The sequence below is a fragment of the Alosa alosa genome, chromosome 23, assembly GCF_017589495.1.
Source record: "Alosa alosa isolate M-15738 ecotype Scorff River chromosome 23, AALO_Geno_1.1, whole genome shotgun sequence".
NCBI classification, from domain to species: Eukaryota; Metazoa; Chordata; class Actinopteri; order Clupeiformes; family Clupeidae; genus Alosa; species Alosa alosa.
The window spans coordinates 4,976,546-4,992,537 of record NC_063211.1 but is presented as its reverse complement, the minus strand read 5'-3'; the positions used below and the strand labels follow the sequence as shown (position 1 = coordinate 4,992,537).

Sequence of the window (15,992 nt, the reverse complement as noted above, 5' to 3'; positions counted from 1 at the left end):
CCGATTACAGAAAGAATATAAAAAGGTCACTTTAATCCAATGACCATGTTCTTCCAATTATTCAGTCAGACACACAAAACAAAATGGATACTAATGAACCACGCTTTGATCATGTTAACATTTTGCCTGCATACTGACAGAGATATTACTAGATTTTGTTGTGTGTTTTATGCCCTTCACAAACAACCTACTGTAAGTCTGCACCAGAAGAGATTTTTAAAGGGACACTAGGCAACGTTTTCGTGTTAATTAATCATCTTCGTAAGTCGGTATATGGTTAAATGAGTCATTACGGGGCGAATGAAGGCTCTCTCGCCCGCCCCTACTGCCTGTAGGAAGAATTTCCCACTTGCAAGTTGATTGTATCCTACCGCCCACGAAGCAGGATCAGTTTACAGCACAGAGGCAGGCTAATGAAACGCTAGAGATTGTTGCAAGCGTGTGTATAATGGCAGAGCCAGTGAAGAAGCAGCGAAAACCCTTGACGGAAGACGCAAAGAAAAGGAAAAGAGCTTCAGACCGAGTGAGGGGGAACCTATCACTACATATAAAGAGCTTCAGACCGAGTGAGGGGGAACCTATATGACCGCCGCGCAGCGAAGCGGCGGTCATATAGGTTTAGTCAGATTTTTTTTTATTTATTTATTTTTTTTTTTTTTTCTTTTTCGCATGCCCAAATTTCCGTCAATGATTCCCGGGACACTGAAAGATGGGGTACCGCGAAACTTGGTGGACATGTAACCCCACATGGATAGCATGGAACCATCGTTTTTCGTTTTGATCTGTAGCCCCCCCGCTGAATTGGACCCCCCGAAAGGAGGGTAGGGCAGACACAGTTTTCTGTGAATATCTAGGACCATTTTTTTTTTGTATGTTGATCTCAAGGGGCCATGTCAACTCATTCCATAACCACTCATTTCATGTATAGCGCCACCTAGTTAAACACAAAAAAGTAAAAATGAGGTGGTGTAATTGAAGGTATCTGTGACCTAACATAGTCAAAACTGCACGAAATTGGAATTGTAGGATCATTATGACACCCTCTGTATGCACGCCAAGTTTTGTGGAATTCCGTTCATGGGGGGGCCACACAATAAATTAATTTATGTTACTATACACCAACTGGCCTGTAGGTGGCGGAGACAGTTTTCTGTGAATATCTCGAGAACCGTGGGGCCTAGGAGGTCCACCTTTTTTTTTTGTATGTTGGTCTTAAGGGGGCATGTCAACCCATCCCATTACCACTTATTTCATGTATAGCGCCACCTAGTTAAAAATTAAAAGCAAAAATTAGGTGTTTTCATCACAATATCTCTGGCTGACAAGGTCAAAACTGCACGAAATTAAGTGTAGGATCATTATGACACCCTCCGAATGCATGCCAAGTTTTGTGTACTTTCGGTCAATGGGGGCCCTACAATAAAATAACTTATGTGTACATTTAGTGACGTACACCAACAAGGATTCCCAGGACACTGAAAGACCGGGGTACACAAAACTTGGTGGGCATGTACCCCCACATGGATAGCATGGAACCGTTATTTTTCGTTTTGATCTGCAGCCCCCCCGCTGGACTGGACCCCCCGAAAGGAGGGTAGGGCAGACACAGTTCTCTGTGGGCAGACACAGTTCTCTTTTATGGTATGTTGGTCTCAAGGGCCCACATCAACCTGGCTCATAATCACTCATTTGTGATTTGCACACACCCCCCCCCCCCAGTAAAAAATGAAAATGCAATATTATTCTGCTTTAATCGCCCCTATCTTCAGTTAAGATGTTCAGAACTGCACCAAATTGTATGTGTATGACCTGGCATGTGTATGACCTGGCATTCTCTGGGGGTCTGGGGGTATGCCAAGTTTCGTAGAATTTCATCCATGGGGGGGTCTAAAAAAATTAGGTTATGTGTACATTTAGTGACTGTACACTCATTGGCCTGTAAATGGCGGTGCACACATATAAACATGCACACACACAGGCACCCACATACTATCGGTATTAGAACGGCCGATACATAATTACAAATTCAGTAGGATCAAAAGAAAGCCAAAATAAATATTCATCATCATCATCATGGCTGCATTTTCAGTGTTGGCGATAAGTAGTCGTTTGTCCACTAGATGGCGCATCGTTGCAGTGAGACGTAATTTTGTTGGAAGTTAAAAGTGGGTTGGGGAAAAACAATGGACACTTCCTACAAGGACTGTAATTTACGCCAGCGAACATCTAATAAGGACAGGGCGATGTTCACATGAAGTGTAATTCCCATTTCTTCTTGAAGCGAAATAAATCTGAGGATGTTTATCGGACATGCTTGGTTTTACTGCAGGTGCGTTAATCTTGTAATATCAATAAGGAACTAGGTAATGTTACCTTTTAGCGTTGGTTGAGTGATGGAGGCCCATTTGATTGATTGCATTTGTAGAAAACTATAAATGCGGTTATACCAAGCAAATTGATAGCAGCACTGTTTGTATCTTCGACTGTCATTTATTGCACGTGCTACAAAATCATTCTGTGCAATGGAAGATTTACCAGCGTTACACCAGTCTGATACAGTTTTGCCTATACATCGTGAGACTGAGGCGCCTGTTTATTTTGTTTTAAGTGCGTGCAGGGTGTGAGAGGGGAATCGATGTGCTTTGATTCCAGCTTGGTAGTTGTAGTCTGTGAAATAAAAAAGCACGTGTGTGAAGTATCAAACAATGACACCTTCATTTCATTATGGCTGCTTTAGCAAAACACCTTAAGCTAGTGTGTAGTGGGTCCCATTTAGAAGTGGCTACTTCATTCGCGCTTTCCTTGACTCATGGAGCTGCGTGAATGTTTTTACAACTTTTCGCCCACGATATGGCAGTTTAAGTCCGGCTTGATACTGTAAGTCGTAAGCCATTGGTTTCAAAGGAGATTTTATTTGTGTAAGCCAGCATAGCCTATTGACAATTTATGTTGTAAATAGGCCTACCTTATAACCCTACCTGTAGCTTAGGGAAGCTAACAGCTTTCTATTAGGATCTAGTTTGTTAGTTACAGTTTTGTCATAACTCCCTAATGCATTTTTGCATTTAGAATAGCCAGAGCGTGTATATCTCAATCTGAAAATTAAACAATATCGGGTGCCTATGGACTAGGCTGGGTGAACCCAGCCTGATCTGCCCGCTATTTATTTTTTGATTTCTTAAAAGATTGAGCTTGGTCTGATGAAAGCCAGACTAGCCATGGACCTCAGTTACACAATGCAAGGGAACATGAATCAGCCTATATTTGCACGAACAATAACGGACAAAAGCTCTTCAACTTTGGCCCGTTAAAATGTGTATGAACAGTCTAGCGACGCATTTCATCAAGGCCCATTTGGACATGACAGTGATTTGCACCACTGGTTAGATGTAAAACAGCATTTCGTTTCAGACTACTGTTACTTAATTTGTGCATTAACAATAACGTTTCAGACTACTGTTACTTAATTTGTGCATTGACAATAAAAGTATTACATGAACTAAAGATGACTAAAATCTTATGTAGAAGAAGAAACATTCACAAAAAATCCATCCATCCATCCAAAATGACCTTTGTTTTTGATAGCTGTTGAAAACGGCATGGAACTGACAGAGATGTTTTTGTTTATAAATACATAACAAATAAATAAATAAATAAATAAATAAATAACATTATGCTGATACCTTTTGCTTTTCCCAAATACAATGTAGCCTACAGGTGTAAGTGACCTTTCATCAATCCAGTTGCAATGGATGAACTGTGATGAACTGCCCTACTTGTGATTGTTTAGAGATTTTAAAGGTTTTATAACAATGCTACATCTTCTTTGGCTATTCTACAATCTATTCACCTTTTCAGCACCAGTAGGCTACTTTCTGTGCAGCCGCACACACACTCAGGCATGCCAAACAAGCATACACAAAAGTTTCAAGAGTGGGGGATGGAGTAAAATATGGAGACAAATTGAAGTGTGATTTATTTTCGCGGAATGGATGTACAGGACTGAGCGGCGGTCATATTTTGTACCGCTATGCGGTACATCTAGTTTACTATATGATGGCCGATGTTTAAATGCCTTGTGTTTCAAAAGTGTATTTCGAACATCAATCACATACAAATATTCTATTTTCTAAAGTATAACTTTCTTTCTTCATATCCCGTGAATTTGTGACAGAGCTCATAGTAAAGACTAAAGGATGCAAAGCATCAATACAGCTATTTTTCTCACATTTACCAATGTTTATCACGCTTCATGAAATCTAAATTATGGTACTGAATACTGAGGAAGGAGTCTGGTAATTTAAGAGTGCTGTTTTAAGAGTGCTGTTTGACCACCAGTCAGGTCTTTAACTGTCATGGCTGTGTTGGAGTCAGTGTTATTGGCCTGATATTTGATTACAGTTTTTAAAAATACATTGCTTACAAATTCAGATAAACACCGCCTGCATCATCATCCTAGCATAATTCTAGGATCTATTTTTCCTGTAATATTTGAACATGTTCTCAACTGGTACTAAAAATGTCTTCTAAACATATATGTAGAGGCAATGATTCCAATGCAATTCCAAAGCAAACTTAATTTATCTTAATTTGTTGTAAATGAGCATTTCACTGAAATTCTTGCTGAAAGTCTTAGTAGAAAGCCTCCTGACTGAACTGCACTAAACTCATTTCCCATGTAGTCCAAATTCAGTCTCTCACGGAATTCCACAGCTGTGAATGGTTATTTGATGACATTTAAGACCATTTTCTGTCTTTTAGTATACTAGTGCAGTGCCCGTTAAAACATGCCATTCCTGTAGAAATCCAATAGCCCAAGTACATGTCCACAGGTATGTCTGCTTTAAAAATAGGATGATAAGGAAAAACATAATTCCAGCTAAGCATTCAATAATGAATACTGAATATTATATTATTATATATTAGCCTATAATTAATGTGCAGTAAGCAGAATTTAGGCATGGCTGCATGTGACATTTTTAAAGATCAAAATGGCATAGCCTGAGTTAAGGCTATATGTTTATTGTTAAGCTTACTGAATAACTTCCTAATATAGAGAAGACAAACCATTTTGTGGAATGATGCATCATCGTATGAAATTTGCAATGATGTGACTCAACAATTTCACTTTCGAAAAAATCCAATAAAGCGGAAAATCCGTTCTCGGCTTGGTCCAAGGATTCCAACGATACCTCATTTTTGAAAATCGGGAATACAGGTCAAAGGTTACGTGCGTAAACGCACGTCCAACTTTGGCCTGTTGGTGGCGCTAGAGCGCTCAAGCTGCTGACTTTAATTAAAAAATGACGAAATTAATCATAGGACTGTCCACAATCAGTGTGCCAAATTTTACAACTTTTTACCAGACGGGCTGCCATAGACTCCCATTACAGAAACAATCGGGTCAAAGGGTCAAAAGTTGCATGCGTGAACGCACGTCCAACTTTGGCCTGTTGGTGGCGCTAGAGCGCTCTAAGTGCCGACATGAAACTTGGTGAAATGAATCATGGGACTGCCCCCAATAAGTGTGCCAAATCACTTCAGAACTTTTTACCAGACGGTTCTATGGTAGGATTGCCACCTGTGTCTGACAAAAATCCTGGACATTTTGACCATCCAATCGACCTTTTTGTTTGTAAGCAATGGCGCCTTTCGCACATCTAACCCAAGTCATTCTAAGCGACAATTGTATAGCTAAAATTAGTAAGAATGACAATTTTTAGTTATTTGTTTAGATAATTGCTTTATTTAATAGCAGACCTTTATTATTTTGTTATATTTTCAACAGTTTTTAGTTGTGGACACCTGGGGGCAGTATTGAGAAAAAAGGGGGAATACATAATTAGGTTCTGCTTTTTTGCTTTTTCCTTTCTCTGTCTCTCCTTGTCCCACACACTCTCCGTCTCCACCTTACCATTTCTAATGAACCTCCACGGTGCGTGCCCCCACCACCACCACCCATGTTATGCTACGTCATTTTTGTAGAGCCAATAAGGCTGTGCATATGTTTATGGACGTAGGCACGCCTCAATTAAACTGAAATACACATTTTGCGCATCATGTACAAAAATCCGGGACATTCAGTGTCCAGGATTTTTATTTTTATTTTCCTGGACAGACCATGAAAATCCTGGACAATCAGGAAAATCCTGGACAGGTGGCAACCCAATTCTATGGGCTGCCATAAACTCCCATTACGGAATAAGCAATGTAGCCTATTATATATATATATATATATATATATATATATATATATATATATATATATATATATATATATATATATATATATATATATATATATATATTATAAGCAATGTAACGCGGTTTCTAAGCTAAAACATTTTTTGTCACATACAGCTAACATCACCTCACCATCCGCTAGCTGCCCGAGCCCCAAATACACTGTAAAAAAACGTGGTCTCCGTGGACAGCCTAGGTTCCAAAATAACTTGGGCAAACCTTGCCCATAAAAACATAACAAACTGTTCCAGCAAATCATGCGCGTTTGGGAGAGTTTCAATTGCACAGCAGGGAGGGGGAGGGGGTAGCGAGCTAGCTCTCTGTTTTGTTTGAAAGTTACCCTGCATTACCTATAGCACCTTTTAAAAAACACACGGGAGACAGTTGCAACAGGTATTGCGTTTTTGTTTTGTTTATTTGATGCAAAAACATTGGCGTAAGTGCACCTTTAATAACACACGGCCAGTGTAGGCTAGCTACTTGGTTGCGGACAAGTGCACAGACTCCACAGATGTGCAGTTGTACCAGCTCCCTTTATAAACTGGACTTTTATTTTCAAATGAAAATAAAAGAGAAAAGCATTTTTGCAGATTTGCAGAATGTCTCTGTTACTTTTTCTTCATAACAGAATCCAATCCCACTGTTACTCCAAGTGCAGAGCTCCCTCATTACGTAATTGCATACCGTCTGTATGGACCAGAAGCTCATAGGCTACTGGTTTGCTTCTACGCTGACATAGGTCCTCCAGTGGAATGCAAAGAGAGAGATTTAGAAGGACAACTGTAATCTTATCTGACAGACTGGGTCACTTCACCCAGCAAGGGACCTACAGTGTTGACAATAAGAGTAATTGCCTAATTATGTCTGAGCTGCTTATTTGCAAAAACTGTCATGTGAAACTTGATTCATAGCAGCTTTAAATACATCTAGGGGGAAGTCAGGTACATTGTGCCACTATTTGGCAAACATGTTGTGTAAGCTATTATGCGACAAACAGTGATGTACAGTAGTGGAGGCTAAACGCAAGTAAACATAGTTCATCCACCTCTGAAATTTCAGAACAGTTTATCCACCTCTTAATAGAGTTTATCCACCTCTCAAAATAGTTTACCTAATGCAACTTTTAACATTCAAAAATCACACTGTATTGCACATTCACAATGTGCACTCACGAACACTCTAGGAACCATTTAATACCACTGGTATTGTAATAAACATTGGACAATAATCTCCACCATCAAAAAACTCTGAATGCCTTTTTTAAAAATCTGATACCGCATGGCGCAGTTCACCTCACCGTGATCACAGAATTCATAGTTTACCCACCTCTTATTTTACCACTACATCCCTGGCCACAAAGGTCTCCAACGCATCTCCAACTTTCTCTGGCCCAATTTACCTGATTTCACCTGCTATCATCACCAATTTGATATCATCAAATAATGAGATTCTGAAAAATTAACTAACCACAATACTGGATACTGTTGGTTATGGGTAGCATGAAGTAGGCCTATATCCTGTGCATATTTTTATGTATTTTTGTCATTTTAACACACTTACTAATTACTTGTATGAATTGTCCAAACATATTTAAATACATTTGCCACATGTTACATTTCTGTGTCTTGGAAGGATTCTGCCTTGTTTAAACTTGCATCTCTTGACCTCTCTAGGGAATGTTTTCCCAACTATTTTCACTGGCATCGCTGCCCTCTACTGGCAGTATGCGCAAGTTCAGCATGACGTCAGTTGCAAGCGACGTAGTCGTCATCAGATCTTTCCAGAGGAGTTTCGCGTGTCAGTCATTCCTGAAGGAGAGCATACAAATCCACAGAAATGGCTGTTTTTCACGACGAAATCGAAATAGAGGATTTTGAATATGACGAAGACACAGACACATACTATTACCCTTGTCCGTGTGGAGATAGATTTGCAATTACCAAAGTAAGTTTACGAAATCGCTAGCATGCTGATTGATGGGAGTCATAGCAGAGTAACGTCAAGCCTGTTAACTTTACTTTTGCTCTAGTCATATTGTATCTCATTCCCTATTGTTGATACCGTATATAGAACACAGCTGAACAAAATACAGCTGTAACGGTTACCAGGGTGGAAAGATTGGACAGCATTCCTGCACGTTAGCCTACATAACAGTGTATGTTAATCTTACACAGTGAACTGTTTTAGGTTGGGTTTTATATGACGTGTTTCGTATGCTTTTAGGAAGATTTGGAGAATGGTGAAGAAGTAGCGACGTGCCCAAGCTGCTCCCTTATAGTTAAAGTCATCTATGACAAGGTTTGTGAGGCTGTTTAAATATTTCAGATACTATGGTGTGCAATACAAACGAGATCTTCCAAAACAGAGTTTAATAAAAGTGTAATTGCTGTATATTTACTAAAATAGCACCATGGCTCAAGTGGGTTCTCTATCTCATTCACAGGAGGACTTCATGAGTGGAGAAGTTATAGAAGCACCGACTGCAGACAGGAGGCTGGAAGTCTCCCAGAGTTGATCGTCATGACTGTCATCAGTTAGGCCTCCACAAATACAAAGTCTATGGGCCTCCACCTGACTCCATAGGACAACATGGGCTTGTTTATGGAAGAATGCACACAGAGACATATAGCTCACATATATGATGGACTTGATTGAGAAGACATAGATAGCACTGCCATTTTTGCACATATTGTAAATTAGTTTTTTGGAAGCTATTTATTTTTTTATTGTATAAAGGCCGAAGCAGGACGAGAAGATGTGCCTGAGCCGAGTGTTTTGTTTGCTTGGACACCACCAAGTGGTTAAACACGGTTGAAACATCCATGCCTGTCTCATAATTTTAGCGGTGCACGAAAATTGTTCGATGACCAGATGCAAGCAGATACTCCGTTCTAGTGATTGGGTAGCAATGAAGTTCTTGAATGCATACACCTGTTTGTATGCACAGAGTGCATTTAAAACTACACATGGGAGTTTTTTTGAAAGAAATGAACCAATAATGCCATTCTTTTTTTTTTTCTAGCAGCCTTTTTAGCAGCATTTTAACTAACATTGTATGATTGTTGGAAAAGCTAGTCAACTCTGTTTGATTGTGACCTTAAAAATACCAGAAGATTCCAGCTAATACAAAATGTTTTTGCAGAGCTAGTAAGCATAATCACAGCTCACAGGGATACACAGCTTGTGATTAAGAAAGTTAAGCAAATCAAGGATAGTTCTTGAATCAATGCATTGAATGCATTAAGTCAATGAAAGGTTCACCATCAGTATGACAAAGATGGACTTACACACACACACTCACACTGTCTCTCTTTCTCTTTCTCTCTCTCTCTCTCTGATTACGTCCAGAAACAAAATATTGATCACTCTGTAAAATCAGGCATAATCCAGGAAAGCAGTGTCAGCTTTGCTAAAGTTTGTCTATATGATGTTTTGGTCCCAAAAGGGGGCTTTTATTTAATTCCAACAAATTTACATTTGTTCGTGTGTTGACTTTTTTTCAAAAAATTTTAATGCGTCATCCGGGAAGCTAATGTGAATCACATTACATATGACATTAGGGCAGCACGATTTGGGGAAAATATCTGCGATTTTTCTGACCGATATGGTTTTTAAATGTTAATGAATTGGTTCAATATTCCAGATGTCCAGAAGTTGTGGCGCTTCTGATTGGCTAGCGTGCCGGGTGCGTGCGAGCCAAAGCACTCCTGATTGGCTGTGAAGCTCACCAGTGAAGTTTTGTGCTTCTTGCATGCTGTGCACTCACCAAACAGAAGTGGCACAGTCAAGGAGGATGACATTAATATAAAAGTCATAAATGTGACTAGATTATCTGAATTAGATAATTGTGTTGTTCATATCGTGATTGCCAATTGTGACGCGATAATTGTGCAGTCTTACATGAAACACATGATCTGGGAATACATGTTTGGGCATGGATATAGTCTTCCCAGACTTTGTAGGATGAAATACATGTTTTCAGTATGATAGCAAATTAAATGATTGCCTACCATTGATTTTAAGTCCTACAATCAGAGAGAATGAGAGTAAAAAAGTTTGATGTTGAGGGCAAAAACTATGAAAAGTACCAATATGGCATCAATTAATGCATTCAATCTCCACAACTAATGGGTGTTGTTTTTAACATGAAATCTATGTGGAAAAAGCTGCATATTCTTTATGTCGTTTAGTGTAAAGTGTCAATGCCATACATCATGCACCACTCAGAAATACATTTAGTACTGTTTTAGCTCTGCTCCATTATGGGTGTTATTTCCCTTGATGTTAAACAATGATTACTTTTATCTAGGTGGTACATCATTAACACTGCACTAAATTGCCATTGAGCTATTTTCACATATACTTTAGGGAGTCAGCCCTCAAATCATGTGACATTTTTTGCACTTTTTCCCATATCTATAGGGTGTTAAAGAAAATCATACAGTCATACAGAGCTTGGACCGACTAGGAATAATAGTTTTACAGATATTAATGTCCAAAGATGCCTTCCCAAATAATGTGTAAAAATGAAATAATATCAGGGGCTGGAAATATTTGAACAAAAATATTTTACAGGCCTTGGTTTTGAGGCTCATTCAGAAGATTTGAAAATATCTGAGACGTATAGTGCAACAATCTTATCTGATCTGACTCATGTTAAATCATAATTCCATAAGCTAAATTACTTTAATGAATTCTGTTTTTCAAACCATGAAGTGGATTGCTTACAGTAGCATTGGTTTTCTTCAAAGCAAAATGATAAGTTAACATGATGTATGTGTCTTTACATTATTTTTATTTACTTAGTTTTTAGTTCCTGTAGTCTCAATAACCCTCCTCCAATCCTTCACTACACGACGTCTCTGCTTTTGCCTGGTCTTCTAACAGCCATCTTACAAAACATACATATTTAACACTCTTTCTGCAGTAGCAAATGGCTATGATAAATTAATGAACACTTCCCTAATTCATTTCCATAAACATTTAATTCATGTGGTGGACATAGCTAAGAACTTAACCCAAAATGTTCTGAAGAGCTCTTAAATCAGTAGGCTGCTCTGCAGACTCACATTCTCATTAAGCATTTTTATAAAACATGAAGGCGGTTCTGTTCAGCCGTTTTAAGCAACACCATTAAACAAAGAAGATCTGAATCTGATTTTTTTTTTGCATTATGGGATTCTTATATATAATGTTTAATGATGACAACTTGAATTTGGTGCATTTGAATTCTAAAACATTTCTAAATCCTGTATGCGTACTTCCTGATGTATTTTTACCCTGGGTCACATTTGTATTAGAGTAATTTCACCTCTATTCCCCTTCAACGTAAAGGCCCATAGTGCTATAGTCTAGGCATGTACAGAATATGCACAAGATTCTTCAGACAGGTCCTTATGGTATTTTGCCCAAAACATGTCACAGATATCGGGAAATTGTGTCAACTTGTAAAAAGGGGCACCTTCAAGTAGAGGTTGTGAAATAGCTTAGCCTACCGGGTGTTGCTTTATAAGGAATACCCTTTGCCCTGTAGAGGCCTACTGTTGTCTTCAGTCAACAATCTGATGTTCAGGAATCATGTAGAGAGAAGTCAGTTTATCTAACTGCAAACCTATTACTTTCTGCTCACAGAAGCTGAAAAAAACCACTGACAATATGTCTGTTTGCATGTGGCAGAGTTTAAACTCCTGGAGTTGTGATCAAGACTGGTTTTCAGATGTCAGCATTAAGCCCAAGGTGAAGATGGCCCAGAATGTGTCACTTCATAACTTCTTGCTAACTGTGTGTATTAGGAAGTTCATCAAATTAGCACTCTCACTCTCATCAGCATCAGTTTCTCCCACCTCTGTCAAGCGCGTGTGGCCTTTGAGACAACGCGACTGCTGATCCAGCCTGGGCGGCGATGACGTCACTGTGCTAGGCAGTGTGGGTTGAGCCGAAGGTAGTGAGACTGGAGCCGACTGTCTAGCAGACTTTCAGGGCCTGCGAGAAGGAAGCTAGGACGGATTTTTTTTTACACCGAAAGTTTGAAAAGCGAACACAGGACAAATTTAACGAAAAGGTCTCCGTTTTTCATTGAACGCCGCTTTGCAGGAGCCATCCGGCATTACAAGCAAGGTAAGACGGACATGCGAATGAGCAGAACTGAGCGTAAAGTTGATGTGATGGTGGTAGCTTGACGGGAGGTAGAGTTGGTGATGATAGCTAGCGGCTCTGCCTTTACTTCATTCGCAAAATGTTGTTGGCTGAAGCGCTATTGAGGCTGTTGAATTGCCCAAGGGAAGTTTGAAACGAACACAAAGTGACAGGGAAGTCGAATGGAATGCCACTGATTTGTATTTGTAATTTGTTGATCCTCGTCGTGCAATGTGGCTTTGTGTGTGGTGTTCGGCAATACAATAGGCAGTGGGATGGTACGTTAGCCTGTGGTGGTGGCGGTTGTTGTGTTTAAACATTGCGGTTTAGGATATGTTTCATGTAACTGAATAGCTTTAGCGTTTAACACAACATAGGCCTACATACTATAATTTTGACAACTCAGTTTTCTTTATCTGGCTAAATCATTTGTGCTCTCTGACCACATCAGATGTAGGGAGCCGCTTGCCGTGGGGGTCCACTCATCAATTTGGTGAATTTTGAAACCGATCGGCAAGAACAACACTAAATAAAAACCTCTGTCAGAGCAAATAAGTAATTGAATACCAGACTGGATGTTCAGTGACAATTTCAGAATTTCCTTTGAAATGGGATTGCCATATCAGCACTCCAGTAGAACTCTCTCTCTCTCTCTCTCTCTCTCTCTCTCTCTCTCTCTCTCTCTCTCTCTCTCTCAGGTTTCAGTGCTAGATTGTAAGTCCATACACAGAGGGATAGTGGGCTATGCTGTTGAAGGTAGTAGGAATCATAATAACGCAAACAAAGACCAGACATAGTAGCCTACACAACAAGTCATTTTAACGTTGAACTTCATTACACTACGTGATCTAAAATACATATTGTCATTTAACAAAACACTTCACCCATGACAGTATTCAAATATATCACTGTCATGTAGGCTATGACAGCTGCCTTTATATTTATTTATTTATTTTTGCTTGTCATGCATATTTAATCACACAGGTGCACTGTGTAGCATAAACCACTGCAACCATCTGCACTATGTCACCGTCACTCATTTTTGGCCTATCAATGTGAGCTGAATCACCCTGTTTGGAGACACGGCATGCCCTTTCCAGCCCTGTAGGAGATTAAGGCCATTGGGTTCTCGGTGTTTCAAACCCTCTTATGATTCCCTCATTCAACCTGCTGTGGTCAAATGTTGTAAACTGTTTCCTTACACACACACACACACACACACACACACACACACACACACACACACACACACGAACACTGACGTATTTTCGTCAGCCAATGACTAATGGATAATTGAGATCCAGAAAGTCATGCATTAATTATGGACCACATAGAGTGGCACAAACGGTGCCAGTTACCTTTGAATAATCATTAGCATAGGTTCATGTGGGTTCACAGTCTGTCACATTACATCTCATACATCTCCATTATTTAATGCAAGCACTGAGACCACTGCTTTAAGATGGAGTAAATATTACAGTATACAGATATATTAGCAGTTTATCAGAGATCACTGGAGGTAAGATCTTTAGACGCTTGCTGTTGTTATGTTTTTTCTTATTTGAGTAATTCTCTTCAAATCCTGCCCTCTTGCACGATTTTGCCATACTTGACACGACACTATTGGTTAGTCCAGAGTCAATCTTCTCACTAATTTACTACTAATTCAACAAAGCACCGATGAGGAAAGCTGCCGGCTTGATAACCCCAGTGACATGCTCTTGAAGGCTTTTCTGTTGGTGATATTTTGCCCACAAAGGTTGCTTTGTTGGTGATTTTGTTTTTGATGGTACATATGCTTGGTTGTTGACTGGTCACTGTGGGAAATCCCCAACCTACAGCACTAGGAATTTCACATATCTGTCCATCTGAAATTAGTGCAGGAGGCAACAACACTGACACTCATGCCAATTCATCCCCATCTTCTGAACTAGGGCTGTCACAATGTTATGGACATGATACGCACTAGTGATGGGCAAATTAAGCTTTGTTGAACCACTGAACCACAGCAGTGTAAAGCTAGCAACACTAATGAAAAAATCCAATATGGCTGCCACATGTAGATTTTTCAACATAAAAGTCCTTACCCAAACCAGAATATGTAACCAAAAATATTGGTTTGCTTAGGACTTTTATGTTGAAAAATGTATGTGTGGCGGCCATCTTTTTGCTTTTCAGCTAGTGTCGCTAGGTTCACACTGCTCAAGACCTCAAGGTTCAATACACCAGGCGCACAGAGAACACAACGGTACATGGACAAACGTAATGCTCACTCTCATTCTTACCCTGATAGAGGGAGCACACTATTTTAGAGTAGTGGGTAGAGACCACTGGGGTGTCTGTATCTGGGGCTGAGGGGGCTTAGGAGGTATAGGAGTTTTTGAATAATCGGAGGGTTGCTGGTTCGAGCCTGTCTTCCCCTGAACACGTGCTGAACCCCAAACTGCTCCCGATGTGCTGGTTGGCGCCTCCTCCTGATTGGTGTATGAATGCGTGACTTATGCCTGGGTGGGTGGTGGGTGCATGTGAAGCATTCCTCTCTAAAGTGCTTCGAGTGCTCGGATGAGTAGAAAAGCGCCATATAATTAGCCGTGGCCTACCGGTTAGCGCTACGGACTATTAACCGGAGGGTTGCCAGTTCGAACCCTGACCAGTAGGCACGGCTGAAGTGCCCTTGAGCAAGGCACCCAACCCCTCACTGCTCCCCGAGCGCCGCTGTTGTTGCAGGCAGCTCACTGCGCCGGGATTAGTGTGTGCTTCACCTCACTGTGTATTCACTGAGTGTGTCACTAATTCACAGATTGGGATAAATGCAGAGACCAAATTTCCCTCACGGAATCAAAAGAGTATACTATACTCATGGCCAGGTCCGGTGGGAGGGATGCTTGCAGAACCATACAGGTCCATCATGTCCAAACATATGAACCGAACCATGCACGACTCCTCTGCACCATGTACACACCAAGGCTTGGGAAGCAGAATGTCTTACACTGGATGCTGGAATTTTCATATCTGTCAAATGAATATAGTGGATATGATTTAGAAATGTTCCACATGTATATAACCAATCATCTGGAGAGAAAAGTGTTTTAGACATGAAGATATCTGCCCTGTTCCGAATGTATGATTTGAAAATATGATTAAAAATATACTTGCTTTAACAGGCAAATAACTGTTAAAGTTGATAAGCATATCAATATATTGATAAGCATATTGATAAGCACATTACATGTTTTAATTGTTTGCCAATTATACGATGCAAGTGATAATGATAAATGTAATTTGTGCTGCTAATTTGTGATTCCTATCCCATTTGTCTTTCCATGTCTACGACACGGTGCGGGTGTTAACTGTTAATGGCTGTAACCCTCTCAACTGAACATCATGTAGATATTTTGTGCATTAAGTCATGGTGGATTTTTTTTTGCTGGTATTGGAGTTATTCTTCAATTATAGTCTGGGAAGCCATAGTCACTCTTTTTTCCTACTGTGGGCCTTGTTGAATATTTTATGAGAGTACTGTGAATCATTTTGGCCAGGAGTTAAAAATAAGATGTTCTAATATTAGACTCCTCAGAATGAGTTCTCTGTTCTTCACGCTATCTCATCCCACT

The 15,992-nt window shown here is 39.9% G+C and overlaps 2 protein-coding genes across 3 annotated transcripts in view; both read left to right on the top strand.

Annotated features, from left to right (window-relative positions):
* Nucleotides 1-8,020: 8,020 nt before the first annotated feature.
* On the top strand, nucleotides 8,021-11,396 carry dph3 (diphthamide biosynthesis 3). Its single transcript, XM_048234527.1, has 3 exons — nucleotides 8,021-8,187; nucleotides 8,467-8,541; nucleotides 8,687-11,396. The coding sequence occupies exons 1-3, from the start codon at nucleotides 8,080-8,082 to the stop codon at nucleotides 8,756-8,758; spliced, it is 255 nt and encodes an 84-aa protein (XP_048090484.1). The 5' UTR covers nucleotides 8,021-8,079; the 3' UTR covers nucleotides 8,759-11,396.
* A 759-nt stretch (nucleotides 11,397-12,155) lies between these two features.
* The window catches only part of nck2b (NCK adaptor protein 2b), a 56,721-nt gene continuing 52,884 nt past the window's right edge, over nucleotides 12,156-15,992 (top strand). For both annotated transcript variants that reach the window (XM_048234522.1, XM_048234521.1), the window contains exon 1: nucleotides 12,156-12,360. The gene's annotated coding sequence lies outside the window, so the exon portion shown is untranslated. The remainder of the gene's footprint in view (nucleotides 12,361-15,992) is intronic.